The sequence below is a fragment of the Lingula anatina genome, chromosome 2 (assembly GCF_051362555.1).
Source record: "Lingula anatina isolate TDL-2025a chromosome 2, LinAna3.0, whole genome shotgun sequence".
Classification (NCBI taxonomy): Eukaryota; Metazoa; Brachiopoda; class Lingulata; order Lingulida; family Lingulidae; genus Lingula; species Lingula anatina.
Genome location: NC_141768.1, coordinates 3,603,363 through 3,628,323, shown reverse-complemented (window position 1 = coordinate 3,628,323; position 24,961 = coordinate 3,603,363). Strand labels below are relative to the sequence as shown.

The 24,961-nt window shown below is 38.8% G+C and overlaps 1 protein-coding gene across 29 annotated transcripts in view; it reads right to left on the bottom strand.

Annotated features, from left to right (window-relative positions):
- Positions 1 to 1,833: 1,833 nt before the first annotated feature.
- Positions 1,834 to 24,961, bottom strand: part of LOC106166132 (uncharacterized) — a 97,232-nt gene continuing 74,104 nt past the window's right edge. For 27 of the 29 annotated variants that reach the window (XM_087004268.1, XM_087004270.1, XM_087004269.1 and 24 more), the window contains 7 exons: positions 17,316 to 24,497; positions 9,276 to 15,737; positions 8,218 to 8,259; positions 7,158 to 7,283; positions 6,763 to 6,825; positions 5,621 to 5,681; positions 1,834 to 3,640 (listed from right to left, as the gene is read on the bottom strand). In XM_087004268.1, coding sequence (XP_086860394.1) covers positions 3,436 to 3,640; positions 5,621 to 5,681; positions 6,763 to 6,825; positions 7,158 to 7,283; positions 8,218 to 8,259; positions 9,276 to 15,737; positions 17,316 to 24,497 — 14,141 coding nt within the window. In that variant the 3' untranslated portion in view covers positions 1,834 to 3,435. The remainder of the gene's footprint in view (positions 3,641 to 5,620; positions 5,682 to 6,762; positions 6,826 to 7,157; positions 7,284 to 8,217; positions 8,260 to 9,275; positions 15,738 to 17,315; positions 24,498 to 24,961) is intronic. The other 2 variants (XM_087004262.1, XM_087004264.1) reach the window with 2 other exon arrangements.

Genomic DNA, 24,961 nt, shown 5'->3' with positions numbered 1-24,961 from the left:
CTACAGTATATGACAATCATTATTCACACCTTAATGTTACGTTTGTTAAATGAATCATACATCAAAATCTCCGCGTCAATGTGAAGGTTTTACTGGGACATATGAAGCTATACCGTTATCCTGGCGTACTTTGCCGTCTTATTCTCTTAGGAGGTTGCGGAATAAAAATACTTGCAATAAAGAAAAAAAAAAACACGATGGACATCAAGCATCGAAATAATTCCAATGTCAAAAAGTATTTACGATTTGGTGAAACATCATACTCGCTCCCTAACCACATATTAAATGTCTAAAGGGCACCGCGCGAGAATTCATTGGGGGTCATCCATTTTTATCAGCATTTTCACAAGTCTACAAACCGTACGCAAGGGGTGGGGGGTGGGGGGGGTGGGGTGGGGGTGGACATTAATGCCCTCTGAACGCTTTTGGAAGAAAATAATAATTAAAATGATCTCCCCTCCCTCCCAGAGGTATGGTGGCAAAGTTAATCATTTTATGCTTTTCACCTTGTACATGTACTCTCTAAAATGGGGAGTGTCTACAAAAAGTGTACTCTTTATTGTTGTCAGTTGACTTTTTTAAATGATGATAAAAATGGATGACGATCCTTAATCTGTAAGAGCAGATGCACCTAGACGTGCTCGGCTGCTTACTTATTTACAGATAAGGTTCCTTGCAAGGTAAAAATGTCTAGTACAGGGTGGTCTCCTTATCGGTTGGGAACTGTTTCTCAAAACGGTTTACTCATCTTAATATACTCGTAAATTACGCATCAAATTAATCTTGGTGACTACTTTGAGTAGGACTTCAAAAACACTTCATATATGAACAGGCAGGTCATCGCAGATATACGTAAAACGCGCACAGCTACAGCTGTAGTAAATTGCTTTTACGTGTCCCCATAAATTTAATAGCAATCTTGGGTGATATACTTAAGTTATACAGTTTGTACCAGTTTACTTTGAAAGGTTACTACTGGGTCAAACGTGCAGGTATGGGCGGCCAAAAGGGCAAAAATTCATGTCGTCGATTCAGTTATGTTTCGTCGATTCACTGCCTTCCCATCCATTCAGTTTCAAGTTTAAACGACCCTGTCATAAATTGAGCATCCATTTTCATCAATTCAATTGTCAAACATTTCTCGTCAGCGGTGTATTAAAACCAATGCTGTCACTATTTTCGTCGATCGTGTAACTATTCTCGTCGATCGTCAAACTGTTCTCGTCGATCGTCTAACTGTTCTCGTCGATCCTGTAACGTCACTTCATCATTCATCGATCGATCGCCAGAGGGCGCTGCGGTAGCACATTGGCATAACATGATCGACGAAAATAGTTTGACGATCGACGAAAATAGTGAAAGCATTGGTTTTAATACACCGTAGATGTGTTTGATAATTGAATTGACGAAAGTAGATGTTGAATTTATGACAGGATCGTTTAAACTTGAAACTGAATCGATGGAAAGGCAGTGAATCGACGAAACATAACTGAATCGACGACATGAATTTTTGCCCTTTTGGCCGCCCACAGGCAGGTTAAAGTCAAAATTTGGCATTATCCTCATGTTTTTTTATATCACATTTTTGTCTTTGTTTTTATGTACAGAAACAGCGTCGCTCACCTTATTAATTGTTGACATCTTGTGGACATTTTGCTTTGAACTCGGCAATTGCTAATTGTGAAATGCATGTCAAGTTTGAAAATGGGAATGAACCATTTGTTCTTTATTTTTCTCCATTTCCCCAATTAGAAGCATGTTTTTTCTTACGATTGATTTAAAACATTTTTCTTTCTTTTGACAGAATTCAAAGAATAAAAACAAACTCTAGTCTTTACATATTAAGCTTTAATAGGCAACGATGACCTACGGATAAAATTCGCACGTTACACCACCGGTTGGCCAGTAACCTGACCAAAAAAACATGACAAAAACATTTAAAAAATGGAGAAAAATTACAACACTTCTTCACTGACTTACTTTTTCATTCATCATGAACATCTATGTAACATAAGATTATACAGAACCTATGGCTATGCCATTATTCCCTACCCACCCCTGCTATTTGGCTATTTTTTTATCATGTTTCCATCAATATGTATAAAGTGAAGCATGAGATTTCCATGCCATGGGATACTGGCAATATTGGCAACTAACAAGCGATCCTATATAAACACATCGCCTAGTAGCCCGATACAGTGGGTACATGTAACAAATGTTTTGAGCAATGAGAAAACAATACATCCTATATAATGAAGCAAGTCTCGATTCCTATTTGTGTCGTCTTCTTCCACTGACATATAATAGCCAACACACAGTGTGTTGTTCTCATACTGAAATCCATCCTCATAACACCTCCATGGAAGTCACAAGTCCACTACATTTATAAAGCAGGTTACTGTTATTGTAAACACAAACAAAAATTCAAAGGCACACAAATTATTTTCTGGCAAGCTAGAATTTTAGATGTAAAGAAAAAAATAACACAAACCATTTATATTTAAACATTACTAGCCATCTATACTCCACATTAACAAATGCTACATTTGACTTGCCGCTTTTACACATGGCATAGCATTGGAACATAGTTAATGAAAACAGTAGAGACCACACTTGATTTAACTTGTGGCTTATCCGTCTCCTCCAAAAGTTCACAGTTACCATTCTTAATCCAGCCCTTCTTTCTTCTTTTATACTAAAAAAAAATCCTGGAGATATAAAAGTGATCTTACCACAAAGCCATACAAAAAAGATACCATGTTGCACACTAAGTTTCAAAATCTAAAACTGTGACTTCTCAAAATAGTCAAAGTTTCAAAGTCAAAAAGGTCATTATCATTTGGTGAAACCTCAAACGTCACACTTTTCAGTTTAAGCTCTACACACAGACTCCCTACTCATCTCGTGATAATATGTCAGCACCAAATCTACATGACATCAAATGTCCCTGGGTGACACCCTTTTAGAGGCAGTGTTTAAAAAGAAAGATTCCTTGTTGTGGGGCAATTGATGTTACTGACAGGAATCTCCCTGAATAAATATTACAACTAAAAAGGGTCACATCAAATTTTACAATTGACCCACGCTTCTACTACTTGTATCAAGACTCGTTTTATTTTTTCAGACAACAAATTCTTATCTGTGTTGATCAAATCAAAGTACAATTATTAAATATTAAAATCCATTAATTGGTAATTAAACAGTGATCCAATACAAAACATCCACCTCAGTATCTTCCAAAACTGCTTTAGACAAAAATATCCTTCAATAAGCTGACATCAGATTAATATTAAATCTCGAAGAACAATCTAATTTTTGGCTTACAATGTGGGAACACTAATGTTTATGTGACATAAGTATTTGCCTGTCTATGTTGTATTTTATAAATCCACAATGGCACAGAGAGAATATTACATATACAGGTTGTCTGCTGGGTTACACCGAAGTTCCGCCTTGTTCACTGCCTGGTTTTCCCTCCATGAAGTCGTCCAGGACGCGCTGCATTTCCTGTCGAAGCTCATCAGGCGCATCTTCTAAGCTGTCATCCTGGGTGACCTCTGTTGTCTCTGTCACTGTGGTTTGTTGTTGTCCATCTGACTGTTGTACTGTCTTGGAATGCACCTGCTTTTTCATGTGGACTCTGCAAGAGAATACAAACAGCTAGTATAACATACTGGGTTGCACCTACTTCTTGGTGTTGACTCTGCAAGAGAATACAGATATGATACTAGATGTCAAGAAAAATAATGCTGATCTAATTTTGTTAATAATGGAAACTCTGATGAGTTTTGCCATAATGACTTCAAACATTAGTTTAACCAACAACTTCATATAAAAACTGAGATAAATGTGAAGAATGTCACATGACTTGGAAAGTGAGAAAATTACCATTAACCTGAAGGCAAGGGGAGTGTGGGGGGGGGGGGGTAAGAAAGAACTATCCTTGGTTGGAAAATTTTACTGAGAATCAAAATCTGTCATACATAAAGGTTCTATGCCATTTCTCAAGTTCGGTCAAAAAAAGAAATAAAAAGGTCACTTTTTCAGAAGAACCCTCTCTGTGAAATTTTGGGTACAAGAGTGAGGATCAGAATTGTATCTGTGGTACTGATAATATTCAAACAGCGGAACATGGTTTGTGTTTTTGTCCTGTGGCAACCTTTGTAGGCAAGGAGCATCCTGCGTTAGATTTTAGCTCAGTAGAACATCTTCGAAGAGGCGGACCCATGTGCGACTAGTGCTGTTTGACAGACTGTAAACTATTTCCCTGATGTTAAAGCAATAATAACTCTTCGTTTCGGCCAAAAAATGAATTTTCCTGGAGTAAACAACAATTTTCCCATACTTACCAATGGTTAATGAATCCATTTTTACATTCAAAGTCAGTCCCTGGTTTTTTTCTAAAAAGTTTGGTTTTTTGTTAAAATCTCTTAAGAGATTTTAACAGAGTATAGACATCAATGGAGGTCACGTGGTCTAAAGACAAGTTCAAATATCAGAATAAAAGCCATAACTGCTGTTTTCTTGGTAAAACAGAATATATTATATTTCTATGAGTTATTCACAAGGTTTTTATTGTGAAATAAAGGTCTCATACGAAGAGTTATTATCCCTTTAATATTGTGTTATCATTTTATTATCATGCATCATGTCCATCTTGACTTGACCAACTCAAGTGAAATCATAAATTTGTTTTTGTTATGCTGATTATATATATATATATATATATATATATATATATATATATATATATATATATATATATTTAGTGTATTCTGGAAGTTGTATAAATCCTTTATAAGTTCTGCTCATGTTGGAATAAATGATATATCTATCTATCTATCTACTTGTCTTTCTTGTATATAATATTGATCATCTTAAGTAAATATAATACTGTGGCAACTATCAATTACCCACCACCCACCCACATGAATGCTTGACTCATGCCAATCTATATGTCATATTATGATAAATATAGAGGAAGGTATTTCAATATTGAATAGGGTCTTGCCTTAGTCTTTTCATTAATGGAAATTTTTTGGTTCCCTTGATATGTTTACAAGAAAAATTTAAGACAGTAACTAAAAGTAAACTAAACATGATTGTAAGTCAGTTTTTCAGGTGGAGTCCATAAGTGAAAACTTGAATGAACTTGGGAGTGCGCTAGTGAAAATAGAACAATTTTCTAGTTTTCTCAAACGTGAAAATTACCTTTTAATGTCCAAAACATATCATACCCAATTATATAGTAATATCACAAAAAAAAAATTATCTTTAAATATTTTGCAAGATTTAGGCCAAGTTACATATCTTTGAAACTATATCCAACTGAACAGCAGTGTGTTCCTTCAAAATTTAAGCTGACTGGTCACTTCTACTGTTACACAACTTGGACAAATACTAGCCCAAAATAAAAATTTACTGGTCCAAAGATCAAGTTGAAAGATTTGGAAATTAATGCAAAATAGCTATTAAAATTTTGACTAGTCTGAAATGACTAAAGCACTTATTTATTTTATTTTTTTACTAATTTGATGCTGAGTCTACTTTTTGATTGCTTTGGACTGGCTAACATTACACAGTGTAATGTGTGCCTGATTGTGAATATTAAATCAAATACCTGGCTTCTTGTTCTTCATCATCATCTCCACCCTCGGCTCCTGCCTCAGGTACCACTTGGTCTACAAAATAAGACAATACATAGGTGAATACTACATATAGATTTGTTAATATTATACTGGTCAATACATACAGTAGCCACATCTATTTTAACATGATAAAGAAAATACAACATTACCAGAATTTAAAAAGTTTAGAAAAAATTTAGTGTTAATCTACTATTATGAATCATAGAAACTGATTGAATTAAGCCAAACTTTCATTTACAATACTTGCTCAACTGATAATATCATATGAAAATTGAGACTAATTCTAAGCATGTTACGTAACTTACAAAGCATGAAAAAGCTTAATTTAGAATTATGAAAAGTCATTTTTGTTAAATTGTTGGATGTCATGCTGGTATAAACCATTCTTAAACCATTGTTATAACACTGGTCAAGAATAGTTAACAAAATCAATAAATAGTAAACCAATTTTTAGATAAAGATTACTTCTTAAATATATTCCAGCTTATATTAAAAAAACAGCACTAAAATCAAATTCTATTTCAAAGAAATACAACATAATATTGACACAAATAAATTGTTGATTATGGTGTTAATTGTTTTTTGTGTTATAATGAGCTGGTTGTGTATATGCAGTGCCATGGCCTGATGACATGCTGTGAGATAAAAAAAGACAAAAATGGGGTGATAGTTACACCACAAAAATTATTTTAAACTACTAAGGCACCTGGGCCCTACAGCCTCAAGATTAAGCTTAGGCTTTGTCATGATGACATATTACATATATTTTGTCATACTTGTACAGTGGAGGTATGGATTCCAGTTACTATGCAAGGAATGATAAATATGCCCTCATTTATTAGCTAAGGGGAGGTTGATAGCCATGTACATAGGCATGGTACAACAAAAGAGCTCTAATTTAAAATAAGAAATGACTGATTTCTAATAAACAGTAACTACCGGTACACAATAAAGAACAAAAAACATTTATATACAAGCAATCAAAGAAATATCACACACAGAAGATTCCAACGGTTTCCAAGGGCACCATCGACTAAGGAAAGATTAAAGAGAAAAGACATCAGGTTACAACACTGAATACAAACAAAGAAAGAAATGAGCAAATAAATTGAACCTTCATATTGATAACCATAATCTTCTTCTCTCGTCTCCTGTCCCCGCATTGTACTGCTGTAGCCTAGACCAAGAAAATGGAACACTCATCAACAACCAGTACCCACAAATGACATACTGTTTTATCAAATCTTTTTTTTTTTTAATTTATGCTAAAAATCAAATGAATAAGACAGTTCTACATAAAAAAAATGCCTTGAAACACAGGAAATAATAAAAAATTCAGATCAACCAACCAAAAACATTTTATCCCAAATTGTTCAAAAGATTACAGAAAAGGTTTTCCAGACAAAACAGATAAACAAAGTTACAAAAAGACATTTCTGAATGAAATAATGTGCTTGCTTTGTACGGTGCAATATATAGAACCAACAGTGTCAGTTGTGAGTACTGTACCATAGTATTCAGGAATGCCTTGTCCCAAGGCCTCCATATGCTCAGTAGGGTCTATCTCCCGCATGTCATCCTCGTCAAACGAGGGATAATGATACTGATCAAAAGACACCCTTGCGCCACCTGAGGCTGAAGAAGACAGACAAAGCAACTCAAATATAAGAAAAACAAAACACGAAAATGCATGGATATAAATGCTCAAGATATTAATGCATGTCATAAACTCAAAAGTATACGAAATGATATGATATAAATATGAACAGAACTGGGAACTTTTTATACAAAGAGAATCTTTTTTTTCCCTAAACCATAATGTGAAAAATAGTAGTCTCATCACAAAGCCTGAACCATGTTTCCAACTAATGTCTGAGATTAAAAATTTAGATATCCCCTATTTTTCTTCATTCTCAACCTGTTCTTCATGTATAATGTATTAGTTGGTCTTTGCATGTCACAGGCTACCATTCTCTGAGGTTTGAGGTTGCCAAAGCTTCTAACAAACATAAGTGATTTCTTAGGCAAGAACCATGTCATAACAGCCTTCATTATTTCATGTTCAAAAAGCTTAGGGTTTTCCACATAATCAATAATGAATAAAGCAAAACAGCACATAAACATTATGTAGAGTGAAACATGAGAAAACACATGAAGTCACATGCAGCATAATGACAGCTCTTGAAAAGCACTGAATGACAAACGATTCTCTTATTTTTAGAGTGAATATATAAACATACAGGCTTGTACACCATGTGTAACATACAGGCTGATTTAATGTCACGCAAATGGCAAATAATGCTCAGCTAAGCCAAAACATGCCTAAAAGATACTAGCATCATAATATTTAAAATTGAAACAACCATGCGAGAGAGAGAGAGAGAGAGAGAGAGAGAGAGGGAGAGACGTGTAGAGAGGAAAAGAAAGAGCGCTCCTAGTTAGACACATTTCTAGAAATCTGAAATACTGATTGCGAAGGACAATACAAATACAGTCATCACATAACAAATACAGTCATCACATAACTGCTTTCACACATCACAGGATGCAAAGAGAGACAAGTATCCACCTTGATATGTGGCTCCCTCTGGGACCTCAGTTGAGTATGTTTCTAAAAGGGAAAGTTATGCAAATGTTACTTATTGAACATATTTGAACTGGAAAAAAATAACAGAATGATCAAGAAACTTCCTTTTGTTTTCTTTTATTAAACAAACTACTCAATTCATTATAAATATTTAGTATGTAATGAATACTATTTACTATGATAACACGTCATACATGTACATGTATAAATGGGTTCAATATAATCTAGAAGCAGTTAAAAGGCATTTAAAATTGGTAGATTCAAAAATATTCACTAGGCACAGGATCAATTCAACTTGGCAATAAACTATTCACCCCAACTGGTTAAAGCCCTAGGATATCAATGAATGATGTTTAAAACCTAGTTTTGAATCTTTCTTGATTAGGCAAGAAGTAACAGTACAGCAAAATGCATACTTCAACAATGCTGTATCACAGATATTAACCAGTCTACTCTACTTCACTTTCCATCAAAGGCATTAAATAAGCATTCAAAATCTATATGTTATTACATACACAGTTGTGATTTGAATGTTTGAAAGTTAAGACTGCTTAATAACTTTGCTGTTGTCAAGTTGAAGTGATCCTGAATAAGCTTCTACAAAATACATATCACGATTAAAAAACCTCTATGAAAAATCTACTCAATACATAAAGTATAACCACAACATTTATTAAGTGGCAACATAAAGAGACAATGAAAAAGGGAAACAGCAAATCAGTAAATCAAGATAAAAACATGAAAATGGCATAAAAACATCAGTAAAAGCACACTTTTGGCATGCAGACAAGGTAAGATGTACTATCAAATATAAACAATTTTAAGTTTAAAAAAAACCTGAAAAAATTACCATGAAAAAATAGAGACAATTAGTCCACATAGCAAAGCAGGGGGGCAATACAGAACTAAACCTGTGAACGGAAGAGCTATGTACACATGACAGTGCAGGTGCCCTGCAACGCAATGGAAACCACAAACGTAATTAGTTCATGCACAGAGGCACACAGCTGGGTGGGGGAGCAGCGCACAATTAGTACTACCTCTGCTGCTGCTCATACTGCTGTGTGTTAGGCTGGCTGCTGACATGCTGACAGACCTCGTGGCTACGTGGCGGTCCTGAGGGGAGGAGGGGGACTCTGCGGGAGTGGACAGGGGGTCATTAGTCGGGGAGGTGGTCTGTGAAGTGGTGGCTGTGCTTACTATTTCATCAGGATCTTCAGGAGAGGGTTCTTGTGCCTCTTTTTGTCTTTTCTCTTGTTTGTCTTTTCTCATCTCCTCCAGTTCGGCCATAGTAAAAACTTTCTTTTTGTCCTTGTATGGCTCTGCTGGTAATGGTTTTAAAGGGTCAGGCTCAAATGCACTGGCATAGTAATTGCCTTGACTGTCATAGTCTTCTCTGTACAGTGAATCTTGACCGTAATTTCCTTCATAATCAATATAAGGGTCTCTAACATTATACGCTGAATGGGTGACTGAAGCATGGTAGCCATAACTTTGTGTTTTGTGACTTCTATATTGATATTTTTGGGTCTGGAATCTTTCATCATCAGGTGATGGGGAACCCATAGGTTCATCTTCTGGAGTCTGTGGGCTGGGAAGGTCAGGAGGGGGTTCTTGCCCCTGTAAGGAATCTGTGTCAAATGCTTCCACCTTACTGACATCCTGCTGATCTTCAGGTTCCAGGGAGTCGGAGGACCTTTCCATCACATTTTCAGGGCCAGTTCCCAATGAATCAGCTGACCTCTGCATCAAGTCCCCCGACTCGGAAGATTTCTGCATCATATCTCTTATGGAGTCAAATGACTGCTCCATTAAATTTTGACTAGAAAGGGAGTCAACTGAGCGCTCCATGATATTTTCCTGGCTTGTTAAGGAATCGGTTTCATATCTTTCTATCTGTGGTGCCCTCTGAACTGATTCAATGGATTCTGTGGACATCAACATTATGGAATCTGGCGGAACCGTCTGGTCCTCATGCAAGGAATCATCCCTTCCATCAAGAGAGTCGCGGTCCACTTCAGCAGAACTTTCTAACTGACTGAAAAATTCAACATTCATAGATGCCTCCTGAATGATTTTTTCAATAGTGCGTGCACCGTCATCATCACTAGCTGGACTTGGTTTTTCAGGTGAGAGTGGCTTGTCGGTGGTGGGCTTCTGTTCTGGCTTTGGACCCATCGTATAAATGTTCATTTGTTCCTGCTCTAATCTCGACTGTTCTGACATTAATTCACCAGATTCTAGAATTGAAACAATCTTTTGTGCTTCTGCTTCCAATTCATGATCAATTCTTGCCTCATCTTCCAGTGCTTCAAACTCATGTAAGGATGAGGAGGATGAATATTTACTGCCTCCTTCTAATGGCTTCACAATTTTGGTTTTTTCACTGTCTTGCATCAATTCTTTCTCAAGAGCCTCAAACTCATTTAGGGAAGACACAGATCCAGAAGATTCTGCACTCCCCTTGATCTTATCATTTGAACCATGAAGTGTTATTTCCCTCTCAAGCCTCTCAAACTCAGACAAAGAAGAGGTGATAGATATGGCATCACTTTCTGTGCTTCTTGGGGTGAACTTTGGAGAGCCATGACTAGAATCTATACTGGATCTTCCCCCAGTCTTTTCAGCATGGAAAATCTGTTCCAGTGTTTCAAATTCATTAAGGGATGATGCAACAGATCCAGTATCATGTTCACCAGTTTTGCTGAAGAACTTTCCACTGTCTGCATGGCCGGGTGAAGAACTAGTTTCTGAACTCTGTCTTTCTTCTGAGGATGTCTTCTTCAGCTCTGGTGTTGGTTTATGAATAACTTCTTCATCAGGTGACATGTGAAATATATCCTCATCTGGTGACATAGGCACCTCTTGGTCCCTAGTGACATCTATGGCAAAGGTAGGAACTGCAGGTCCCTGACTGCTGGTAATATCTGAATGCATTGAAGAAGACATGGAAGATACTTCTGCCATCCTTTTCTCTTGGTAGTCTTCTTCTTCTTGTTGTGTTGGGACCACAGTTGCAAAACTGTCAACACTTGAAGTATCTCCAGCATCATCTGGGCTCTTTAATTCTGGGGGTTCCTCTGCAGATTGCTCACCTACCTGACCATCTTTTGATTCTATGGTTTCTGCATCGTAAGTAGTTAGCATGGATTCTAACCAAGCTGCTCCTGCCCCAGACATGGTACCAACTGCAGCAGCTGTTTCTGAAGCCGATTCATCAGATTTTTCATCTTTTGTGTCATGTTTAGTATGCTGCTGTTCTAGCGATTCTAATTCTTGTGGTTCTAATACTGATTGTTTTTCTTCTTGACTAGGCTCCACTGCCATAATAGGCTTAGCTTCTTTTTGTTCTAATTCATCCTCTGATACTTTTGGTTCTTCATCTATACTGGATTCCTGGGTTATCACAAAATTCACCATATCACGGAGACTCTCTTCTTCTGGTGAGTCAGTAGTTCGAGATTCATCAACTCCCATTTCTTGATCTTCATCTTCCTCAATTTCATCTCTCTCCTTCATTTCATAGTCCATTGCCAATGGTTTATGATCAGAGACTTCCATGTAACTTTCAATCTGCTCAGTGTCCTTTTCCTCTTCCTTTGGCTCTTCTCCTGCACCTTCAAATACATCTTGTTCTGGTTCGACATCCCTAAGATGCTCATCTTCTGGGGAAGAGTATCCTTCAATTTCTGTCTCCACAATCTGTTCATCCCCGTCACTGGAGTGCTGTGTAACTTTAATCTCAGGAATGTCCTCACTGTGTTCAGTCATGGGCATGACGACTGCCACTGGTTTAACTGCAGTGCCTTCAGGAGCAGCTTCCTCATGTGGTTCTTCTTGGATCTTTTGAAGACCATATACACCTTCCCTGTGCCCTTCAGATTCATCGCTGCTCTCGGGGTCATACTCTCTGTGTACTTCAAACTGAACAAAGTTATTTGCCTCTTGTGGTGATTCTGCCTGATTTTCTTCCCGTCTGTTCTCTTCCTGTTCCTCTTCATCCATTTCTTCATCCGATGGCTCTTGGTATTCATGCTGAACCATATCTTGTGCCTCCTGTAGAACATTGCCAACAAACTGCGCAGCTGTTCTCTCCAAAAGGTGTTCATCAAAGTCCCTATCTTCTTCAGGTTCTTGGCTTTGTTCTCTATCTTCATAAGCCATATCATGGTGCAGCATATGAGCTTCTGCTAAAGCTGAACTGTGTCTCCCATCCTCCTGATCAAATTCCTCCTCTTCCTCAGGCTCTGGTGCTGTTACAGTTGGTTGTTCAAATAAGGTGCTGTCAGGTTCTGGTGACATTGGTCTATCCAAATCCTCTTCATCTACATTTTTTTCAAAATGTGAGTAATGTATGTCAGCATCTGTTTGGTCATCTACTGTTTCTACATCTGGGTAGTCCTTTGTTTCTGATTCTGGGCGGCTTTCTTGTAGATCCTGCAGTTCTGGTTCAAGTTTATCTGAACTCTCTGGTTCTGCTTCAATTTTATCATCAGGAGATATATCATCTGGGGTCCCTGTCTCTTCATACATAGCACTTTCTACCATCTGTCTTAGAGTATGACTTTCCTGTGTCTCCTCCATCCACATGTGTTGCCTATAAACACCAGAATCTGTTTCCTCTGTAATATGAGACTCATGAGTTTGGTGAGATTCTTTGTGCTCTGTCCTTGTCATCTCTTCCATCCAAGACAGCCCTGCAACAGCAGGTTGTTCAGGTGTTACTGCCTCAACCATGACTGCTTCTTCCTCTTCATGTGATTCAGTGGGATCATACTGAAATGTTTCTTCATCCTGTTTTGCTGCTGGCTCCTGATGGCTTTGATCCCAGGAAATTTCACTGACCAAATAATCCTTTCCATCATAGCTCAGGTCTTCATATTTCCCAAATCCAATATCAGACTGCTCTAAATCTTCAAACAAGCCACTGGATGGCTCAAACGAAGTACTCATGGAGGGAGGTACTGAGGCCTCCTCAGATGCCGGCATTTCAAAGTCATACAGGGTGGACTGATCAGATGTCACCATGTGATCTGGAATAGGAGGCTGCAAATCCTCTCTTAAACTTTCAGTTGTCATTTCAGGTGTGGATGTCACTTGAGTTTCCTGCCCAATGACTTGTGACACTGATGTGTCTTGAATATCCTCAGTCTCTGGTTGCTCCTCTCTTTCTGTCACTTCAACTTCTGTTTCACATTTGGTAGGGCTCTCCAAGTCAGATTGTTGTTGCTCCTCAGTCACTGGAGATGCCATTACAAAGTCATCAATATTTGCCACATATTCTACTTCTGTTGGTCCATTCATTAATTGGTCTGCTTCATCTTCCAGTTCTTCCTTCTCTTCATCTTTTTCTGTTTCTAATTTGAGCTCATCTTCTGCAACATCACTGATTTCTCCTGGTTCTTCTTCTGGAACTGCTGGAGCTATATATCCCATTTCTTTCAATGGACTGAGATCATGGTCACTGCTACTGGCAGAGGCTGGTTCTTCAAATGAGGGTGTTTCATCCTCAGCTGGTACTGTCTCATCTTGGAAACTAATTTCCTCTGGTGGTGGAGCAGAAGGTTCTGGGTGAGTAGTATGATCATGTTTGTAGCGAGCAGCCTGAGCTGCCAAGGCTGCTGCTTCTACAGCTGCATCAATCTCGAAAGCATGCCCAGATGCCACAAAACTATCATAATCTTCAAATTCAGATGGAGAGAGGACTTCAAAAGGACTCCCTAAGTCCTCTTCAGCATCTTTTTCATCTGGTTCAGATAAAGGGCTTTGGAAAGGGGAGGGTGGGAAAGATTCTGTTGTATCTGATTGATCAGTACTGACTTGTGAAGTTACAAGTTCTGCACTCACAGTTTCTATTGTTTCTTTGGTCATTTCTTCATGGGTGTCCTGTGATTTTTCTTCCTGTGTATCAGTCTCAAAAACCTCATCTTCTGGACTGGATAAAATCACCTTAACTCCAGTATCCATGGGCATCTGCTTGTCAACAGTATCAGGTGAAAGGTCATATGTTGTGACAACACGTGAAACATGACCAGAATCAAGATCATAAGTAGCAGCCAGTAAGACTGGCTCTGCAGATGCATCTGAAGAAACAGATGACTTTACAAAGTCTTCGCTTGAGGCCGATTCCTTCGGTTTCTCCGATCCAGAACTTTTAGTTCGCCGGTGGTTATCATCCTCTTCCTCACTGAATTCTCCAGCTACTGGAGGTTCATGGAACATTGGCATAGGACTTGTACTTGTGATCTCTGTTTGCATCTCTTCCTGCATCTCCTGTGTGCTAGTGTATGTGGTCTCCAGTTCCTCACTATCAATGGAGCAGGAGCGGGTCATGTCAGCCTCTTCTGATGACTGACGTATCAAAAGTACATTATATGGGTCAGTTTCAATAACTGTTGGAATATTGTTTGGTTCATCCTGGTGTTGTTGGAAGTGTTTGTGTTCTTGTGTAGGTGTCGAATCTTCAACAGACTGTCCAGAGCTCCACATATCTGGGCTCTGATACTCTTGTGAGGTCTCCATTGATGTTGGTGCCGTATCATATGGTGTCACAGTATCTGAAGATGTTTCCGTGGATGCCCAAGACACTCTTTTTACTTCAGTATCAGATTTATCCTGTAAGGCTGTTTCAGCAACTTCTGCACTCATGTCTATGATGTATTTTTCTTCTGGAATCACTTCAGGTCTTCCATCCCTGTGCTTCGATAAAATACTTTCAATCACGCTAGCTTCATATGTATCTGTAAGCTCATCATGGGGTTCACTTACTTGCCTGGCAACTCCATCTGGAAATGATGGTTGATCCTCAGCAACAGGTGTCCTCTCCTCGCGAGATTCATAAGAGGCCATTTTGTGTACCGAATCCTCTTCATATGTTGGTTCAATTTCAGATTTCTCTGTGACAGACCCAGTGTATGAGGTTGTCATGTCAGATCCAGAGTAAGACTGTGTCATTGGAGTATCTGTTTGAGGTACATCCTGAATATGACTTTCAGGTTCCTCTTCAATACGGCTGATATCAGCTGGGTAGGGTATATTGCCTTCATCACCATCATCCATGCCCTCAAATGCCATGTTATCAAAAGACAAAAACTCTCGGTGAGATGCATGTGGCTCTTCCTCTGTTGTATCCTGTTCCACCTCCACATGGGTATCCTTCTCATCTTTGTTAACAAATTCAGAGATACCTTCATCTTCTTGGATCTTATCCTCAAATTCTCCTGATACCACACGGCCTGCCAATACAGGTGGAGGCTCATGAAACATGACTTCATGACTAACACTTGGAGAGACACCGATCTGAACATTTCTCACTTGGTCAGGGGTTTTATCGGGACTGGAAATAACAGTCTCATCTACTGGAGATATGGATTCAGGGGGAGATCTCATGACATTGGGAGAAGTGGCAAGATTAAGGGAGTAAGTTTGTTTAGAGAAAGGGTCTTCCTCCATCACCATAGTATCATCCCCTGTGCTCTTCTCATGGGCTGCAAATATGGAATCTGGAGAAAAGGAGGTTAGGCTGTGTTAGTAACCAAAAACCATCTGCACAAAAGGTTCGTATGCACAAAAAGGCATGCTGGAGAACAACAAGCAAAACACAGCCTTTGTCAACAATCTAATAGTTGTATCATAAAGTGATCATCAAAGATATTTGAAGGCTATTCATGTTCCTTCTTATTCAATTAAAAGCTAGTCTATTGATCAGATAAGAACAGATATATCTGTGCCCTGTGGATCTGCAGAATAGGTCCAAACCATGCTGTAAATGTCAAATGCTGAAATTCATAACAAGATCAGACAAATCAACAATGCTTGATGTTTTTGAAGCCTGAAAGTTAATTGATAAAAGTTGTCTCATCCAAAGAAACACTGCAGACACACATGACAACAAGTACCTTTTGACGGACTTGGTATTGCAGCATTCATACTTTTTGATCTGCGATGACCTACGTGATGAGTTAATATACTTATATATATTATACTGTATATATACTTAAATATTATTCAATATAACATCTTAGATATATAGATATTTATATAAGGTACCCAAGCAATGGATATGTATGAGTATATGGTGAATATCAGAATACACGCCTGCACCCAATATTAAATATGTACATAAAACTGAGCCTTTTAATATTCATACTTTGAGTTTTTACTGGGAGGATGCTGCAAGCAGTTAGACAGGAATATACATTGGGTTAGCCAGGATAGGTGGGAGGGAACTCATAATATGTAATAATTTGAAAATAAAATGATTAGGAATCATCTGATACCTCTTTGTGATGCCAATAACAAGTCTTCATCCATAGACATTTGGGCTGGAAGACCTTCACTTTTGTAATCTTCTACATAGTCATGCTCATGTAGCATCTGACCCACATCCAAAGAATGGGACCTGTACTTTTCTTTGGGCTCTTCTATGATGGGTTCAGGGGTGGTGCTATCATCTATCTGATCAAGGCCAGACTCAAAAGTGACATCTATAGGAGAAGGGTACTTTCTGATTTTTACTTTTGGTTTACGCTTATGCCTGAATGATGGAGTGGTAATCACAGGCTTTGAAGGTGACACTACAACATCTTCATCCTCCAATTCATCATCAGTTACATCAACAGCTGGGTCATCTGGCTCCCTGGCATGATCTAAGTCATCAAACTCATCATACTCTTCATCTTCCTCATCGATATCACCCAGTAGATCCGCACTTCTTGGGTAACTATCGTCATAATGGGCCTCCCCATGGGCACCTAAGTCTGTGGGGCAAATAAAGGGGGAAAAGTCAATATGACACTAAGGAAGGGGTAACACTGACTGATTGCAACTGAAAACAAGCATGGACTGCTTACTTTATTACAGAGTGCAGATGTGTACCCCTTAGAAAGCAGGCGTGAATGAACCCCCTGGTTTTTCCCTGGGCTGCCAGACCAATGCTTGAATCCTTGTTCCACAGACCTACATAGACTTACAAGACAACATGTTAAGAGATGAAAGAAATAAAAGAAGAAAGCAACTGTATTGTATAGATATTGTATACAGTACAGCAGCATGCAAGCAAAGAGTCAACGTGTAAATACCTTCTTCTTTAAGGGCAGGTTTGTCCACAGCACCAGGCTCGAAGCTGAGTAAATCTTGCTGTTCACCACATGCCTCAACCTGTGCATAAGCATCAACCACATGCTCTCCATCTGTTAGTAAAAAGCCATCAATTTCTGTAAGATCAGATGTTAGTTTTTCAGAAAGCTCAACCTCAGATTTTTCACCATCCAATTCCAATGGTTCTTGGTCCTTGGGTTCAACTACAAGAGTAAAATGTGATGGTGAGGGTGGAGCCTCAGAGTCTAATGGCAACCGTGGAAAAGCTGGAAATGGTTCCTTAGCTGTAGGCTCATATTGTTCTATCCAGAACTTGTCCTCTTCGGCTGGAGATACTTTTTCTGCCTCTGTGTCAGCTTCATAACTTTTGTCTTTCTCAAGAAATAGAGATCTCCTTTGCTGTGAAGAACTGACCTCGATGGATTGTTCAATGAATATTTGTTGTGAAATGTCACTACTTAGTCTTGCAACGTGATCCTCTTTAACTTGTGTTTCTCCATGAGATTCTGGTTCAAGAAAGTAATCACTTGGTGAGAGCGGGCGTTCTTCCTCCTGACTATGTTCACTTGGAGACTCGACTGCTGATGCAGAACTGCTTGAACGATCCTGAACTTCCATTGAGGATGTAGGAATTAGGCTTGGCAGAGAGAGGCGAAGCTCATAACTAGGGATGTAGCCACCTTTGGAAGCAGGGGCAGAGCGGTCATCTGCATCTTCTACTTGCTTATCATCTTCATTGTAGTCTATGACATGTTCTTTATGATCAGTTTCAATTTCGTCATCCTCTTTTTCTTCATCTGACATATCATATGTGGTGACAGTTTCCGAAACAACAGGAAAGTCTGACCCAATTCCTTGCAAGTCAAGTTCATCAACTTTAACATCAGAAAATTTTCTTCCCACCTCTACAGATGGATCCTCACTGGAATTATCCTCACTAGAAGTGAGAGGAGGAGCTAATTCTGATGATTGGTCTTCGCTTAACTGAAGATGTTCTGACATTGAAATATGCTCAACAGGACCAATGGATACTTGCTTTGCATAAGCAGGCATCAATTCCCCTTCCTCCTCTAAATCACTCCCACCTGAAGTCCCAGATCCTTGGCCAGAAGTAGTAGTTGCACCTCTACTGAACAGTTCATCTAAATCCTCTTTGGTTTCTACGGCAGAGAAACCTTCATGACTTAGGGATTCTACAGGTGAATAATCTGTTTCAATTTCACTCTCAGTCTTTTGTTCTTGTCCCTCTTCACTGTGAGCTGTGATGGATTTTGATACTGTACTTTCAGAAATTGTTTTTTCCTCTAACCAATATTGCTCATGATCCCTTTCAATTTCATGTGAGTCTAAGGCATCTCCTATACTCTCTCTCTTAACATTCATCACAGGAATTATTTCATGGACCATTTCAACTGGTGTATGCTGAGGTGATCTTTCCTCTTCTTCCTCAATTTCAGTTTTGGTATATTCCATTTCAAATTCACTTCCAACATCACTTGACATTGGTTCAGTTGTAAGTTCCGAAACCTTTAAGGACAGTGATACCTTTTCCGAAGTTATATCTGTTTCACTTTCTGTTGCACTGTATTTATCATCTGCTGGAATAAAAGCAGTGGTGGAAAATTCTTTAACAAGCTCAACAGGGCTATGACTTGGAGATATTTCAGTATCTTCACTCGTTTCTTTGTCACTTTCACTTGACTTCATTACTTCATGCAAAACAGGCTCTTCCAACACATCCTCTTCACCTTCAGTTTCTGTAGTACTTTCTTCATGCACCGTAGATTTTTCCCAGGTATGCTCCTCACCCTCAGTTTCTGTAGTGCTCTCATATGTTTCTGTGGCAGATACATAATCCTGTTTCATTGCAATTTCCTCATCTGGTTCTTCAGGATAATCATCAATTTTATCAGGCAAAATTGCTGTTGGTGAAAACCTTGGCATCATTTGGACAGGACTGTGTATGGAATCTGCCACTTCACTATCTTCATGTAGATCTTCAATTGGATAAGTTTCCAACTGTTCAGAAAATTCTGTTTTTTCCTGGTCACCTTCATCACTTGCCAAGTGTTCAGATGCACCAAATGGTGGGTAATCACAGATATCAGAAACATCACCTGTCTGCAACTCCAGTTCAATTTCCTGGTGCTCTAATTTCATATCTGGCACTGTTACTGTTGGAGATATATCTTTCAATAATTCAATTTGTGACACAGTTTCTCTAGAATAATCTGTAAATTTTTCTTCCTCCTTTATTTCATGGGCCTTCTCATCTTCTGAAAGAGTGAAGTCCGTCCTGTCTGGTATCACAGAAGTTGGTGAAAATTCTTTCACCATTTCTACACTGCTTGAAGGAGATTCAGACTCCTCAGCATCCACTGTGTAGTCATCACAAGGTTGTTTAATCTCACTGGGTAATTCACTGGGCAAAGATACCTCTTGCACTTTTGACACAGAATGAAATGTTTCAGTCTTTATAATCTTTCTTTGAACACAAGTACCATCAGGCAAAACTTCTTCATATTCTTCAACTTCTGTATGAGATGACATTTCTCCTTTGTCTTTGAAATGGTCTTCTGAAAATTCAAAGTCTTCACCCAATTCTTTATCACCTGTGTCTACTTTTTCTGCAGCAAGCTGTAACAGCTCCTTGTCATCACCTTCTGCTAATACATTTCTAACAATTGTTTTTGTGGCCTTAGTTGTGATGAGTTTATGCTTTACAACTGTTCCATCAGATAAGATTTCCTCAAATTCGTCTACATCATGAGTGACACGAGGTTCACTTTGAAATACATCAGATCTAAGAGTAATGTCTGGTTCAGTGGCTTTCAGCGTTTCTGCTCTTAACTGTGCAGCTTCTCCCCTCACTTGTTCTCCTTCCAACGAATGAGGCACAGTTTCTTTATAGGACTCTGCTTCAGTTGCTACTGCTGAAGCAACTTCCTCTTTCACTTCTTCCTGTTCTTCCTCAAAAGATTCACGTCCTATTTCTTTATAGGATTCTACTACTGGTTCTTTTGCCAGTTCAGTTTCCTCTCTGAATTCTTCCTGTTCTTCCTCTGATGACCCAGGCTCAGTTTCTATGTAACTCTGTATTTCAGCTTTTATATCTGGTTTTATTTCCTCTTCTTCCTCTGAAGATTCAGGGACAGTTTCTTTATATACCTCTATTTCAGGTCCTATTGCCAGCACAGTTTCCTCTTTGATTTCTTGTTCTTTTTCATATGGTTCAGGTTCTGTTTCCTGATAATCTTCTGCTCCAGTTGCTATTGCTGGTACAACTTCCTCTTTGATTTCTTCTGGTTCTTCTTCAGACAATTCAGGCTCTGTTTCTTTATAGGCTTTTTCTTCAGTTGCTATCAATGGAAAAACATCTTTGATTTCCACTGGTTTTTCCTCAGAAGATTCAGGCTCTGTTTCTTTAACGGCCTCTGCTTCAGATGCTATTGCAGGGACAACTTCCTCTTTGATTTCTTCTGTTTCTTCCTCAGAAGATTCAGCCTCTTTTTCTTTATAGGCCTCTGCTTCAGTTGCTATTGCTGGGACAATTTCCTCTTTGATTTCTTCTGGTTCTTCCTCAGAAGATTCAGCCTCTTTTTCTTTATAGGCCTCTGCTTCAGATGCTATTATTGGTACAACTTCCTCTTTGATTTTTTCTGTTTCTTCATCAGAAGATTCAGGCTCTGTTTCTTTATAGGCCTCTGCTTCAGTTGATACTGCTAGGATTACTTCTTCTTTGATTTCTTCTGGTTCTTCCTCATAAGATTCAGGCTCTGTTTCTTTATAGGCCTCTGCTTCAGTTGCTATTGCTGGTACAACTTCCTTTTTGATTTCTTCTGGTTCTTCCTCAGAAGATTCAGGCTCTGTTTCTTTATAAGCCTCTGCTTCAGATGCTATTGTTGGTAAAACTTCCTCTTTGACTTCTTCTGGTCCTTCCTCAGAAGATTTGGCTTCGGTTTCTTTATAGGCCTCTGCTTCAGATGCTATTGTTGGTAAAACTTCCTCTTTAATTTCTTCTGGTTCTTCCTCAGAAGATTCAGCCTCTTTTTCTTTATAAGCCTCTGCTTCAGATGCTATTGTTGGTACAACTTCCTCTTTGATTTCTTCTGGTTCTTCCTCAGAAGATTCTGGCTCTGTTTCTTTATAAACCTCTGCTTCAGTTGATACTGCTGGGATGACTTCTTCTTTGATTTCTTCTGGTCCTTCCTCAGAAGATTCGGGTTCTGTTTCTTTAAAGGCCTCTTCTTTAGATGCTAATGTTGGTACAACTTCCTCTTTGATTTCTTCTATTTCCTCCTCAGAAGATTCAGGCTCTGTTTCTTTATAGGCCTCTGCTTCAGGTGCTATTGCAGGGACAACTTCCTCTTTGATTTCTTCTGGTTCTTCCTCAGAAGATTCTGGCTCTGTTTCTTTATAGGCCTCTGCTTCAGTTGATATTGCTGGGATTACTTCCTCTTTGATTTCTTCTGGTTCTTCCTCAGAAGATTCGGGTTCTGTTTCTTTAAATGCCTCTTCTCTAGATGTTAATGTTGGTACAACTTCCTCTTTGATTTCTTCTATTTCCTCCTCAGAAGATTCAGGCTCTGTTTCTTTATAGGCCTCTGCTTCAGTTGCTATTGATGGGACAACTTGCTCTTTGATTTCTTCTGGTTCTTCCTCAGAAGGTTCAGGCTCTGTTTCTTTATAGGCCTCAGCTTCAGATGCTATTTTTGGTAAAACTTGCTCTTCGATTTCTTCTGGCTCTTCCTCAGAAGATTCAGTCTCTGTTTCTTTATAGGCCTTTGCTTCAGATGCTATTGTTGGTACAACTTCCTCTTTGATTTCTTCTATTTCCTCCTCAGAAGATTCAGGCTCTGTTTCTTTATAGGCCTCTGCTTCAGTTGCTATTGATGGGACAACTTGCTCTTTGATTTCTTCTGGTTCTTCCTCAGAAGGTTCAGGCTCTGTTTCTTTATAGGCCTCAGCTTCAGATGCTATTTTTGGTAAAACTTGCTCTTCGATTTCTTCTGGCTCTTCCTCAGAAGATTCAGTCTCTGTTTCTTTATAGGCCTCTGCTTCAGTTGCTATTGATGGGACAACTTTCTCTTTGATTTCTTCTGGTCCTTGCTCAGAAGATTCAGGCTCTGTTTCTTTATAGGCCTCTGCTTCACTTGCTATTGCTGGGATTACTTCTTCTTTGATTTCTTCTGGTTCTTCCTCAGAAGATTCAGCCTCTGTTTCTTTATAGGCCTTTGCTTCAGATGCTATTGTTGGTACAACTTCCTCTTTGATTTCTTCTGTTTCTTCCTCAGAAGATTCAGCCTCTGTTTCTTTATAGGCCTCTGCTTCAGTTGCTATTGCTGGTACTTCTTTGATTTCTTCTGGTTCTTCCTCATAAGATTCAGCCTCTGTTTCTTTATAGGCCTCAGCTTCAGATGCTATTGCTGCTACAACTTCTTCTTTGATTTCTTCCAGTGCTTCTTCAGAAGGTTCAGGCTCTGTTTCTTTATAGGCCTCAGTTTCAGATGTTATTGCTGGTACAACTTCCTCTTTGATTTCTTCCGGTTCTTCCTCAGACGGCTCAGGCTCTGTTTCTTTATAGGCTTCAGCTTCAGATGCTATTGCTGCTACAACTTCCTCTTTGATTTCCTCTGGTTCTTCCTCAGAAGGTTCAGGCTCTGTTTCTTTATAGGCCTCAGCTTCAGATGCTATTGCTGCTATAACTTGCTCTTTGATTTCTTCCGGTTCTTCCTCAGAAGGTTCAGGCTCTGTTTCTTTATAGGCCTCTGCTTCAGATGCTATTGTTGGTACAACTTCCTCTTTGATTTCTTCTGTTTCTTCCTCAGAAGATTCAGGCTCTGTTTCTTTATAGGCCTCTGCTTCAGGTGCTATTGCAGGGACAACTTCCTCTTTGATTTCTTCTGTTTCTTCCTCAGAAGATTCAGCCTCTTTTTCTTTATAGGCCTCTGCTTCAGTTGCTATTGCTGGGACAATTTCCTCTTTGATTTCTTCTGGTTCTTCCTCAGAAGATTCAGCCTCTTTTTCTTTATAGGCCTCTGCTTCAGATGCTATTATTGGTACAACTTCCTCTTTGATTTTTTCTGTTTCTTCATCAGAAGATTCAGGCTCTGTTTCTTTATAGGCCTCTGCTTCAGGTGCTATTGCTGGTACAATTTCCTTTTTGATTTCTTCTGGTTCTTCCTCAGAAGGTTCAGGCTCCATTTCTTTATAGGGCTTTATTTCCTGTTCTGATAAAATTTGCTCTTTTCCTTCTTCCTGCGATAATTCAAGTTCAGTTTCCTTATCGACCTCAACTGCAGGTTCAGTTTCTGTTCCAATTTCCTCCAAGATTTCTGGTTCTTCCTCAGAAGACTCTGGTTCAGTCTCTTTGAAGGCTTCTACTTCAGGTTTAATTTCTGGGATAATTTCCTCCTTGATTTCCTGCTCTTCCTCAGAAGACTCAGGCACAGTTTCTTTATAGGCCTCTGCTTTATGTTCTACCACTGGTAGAATTTCCTCTTTGACTTCTTTTCCCTCAGAAGATTCGAGTTCAGTGTCTTTATAAACCTCAACTTCAGGTTTAGTTTGTTCCTTGATTTCTTCTTCTTCCTCAGAAGATTCAGGTTTACTTTCTTTACAGGTCTCTATTTCAGTTTCTATTGCTGGGACAAGTTCCTCTTTGATTTCATGATCTCCCTCAGGAGATTTAGGTTCAGTTCCTTTAAAGGCTTCTATTTCAGTTTCTATTGCTGGGATAATTTCCTCTTTCCCTTCTTGTTCGCTCTCAGAAGACTCAGACTCAGTTTCTTTATAAGATTCTACTTCAGATATGATTGTTGGTGCAATTCCCTCCTGTATTTCCTCCGTATATTCATCATATAGCTTAGTTTTCTCTGAAATGCTTTGGTCTTCAATCACTACAGGTTCTGCCTGCTTGACTTCAAAGTGTTCAGTGTGTTTTGGGATTTGTTCTTTTCTAGAAATGTCAACAGACTTATACATGTTAGCCACACCCTCATCGGCACCATTTGGAATATGATCATGTTCCCACAGGGAATATATGTGTAATTTGCCTATTTCAGTGTGTGTTTTAGTAGCAGTGTATTCCTGCTCTTTAGCTTTCTCCTCAAACATAGAAATCATAGATTTCACAGACTGTCTCTTACTGTCCTCTGTGTCACCTGTGTTGCATCCACAGAGAGAAGGCATGGAAAGAAAAGACAGTAATGTCTGATGTTAATGGCTGAGAAAGAGTAAATAAAGAGAGAGTAGAGAAACAGATGTTAGGAATGTAAAATAGAAAAAGGAAAACCCAAAACTGAAGTGAGAAGCATACCAGGCAAAGCAAGAAGTACTGAAGCAAACTGAAGAAAGAACTAGTTTTCTGTGGAACTGTTAATATCTAGGACTCAAGACTTTTACAGTGTGGGCTCTTAATAACAACATTATTATCAGTGAATAGCTACACAGCTTTAAAAAATTGGTTATTAGAATCAATTCATCTGAAAGGAAATTCAATAATCATAATGGCAAAGAAACTGTCATGAATGTGACACCAAACTGACCACTAAACATTCAACATAACATATTGTACTCAGCAGCGTACTGATCTGAAGTGGACATGCCACTGGACAACAGAAGCCAT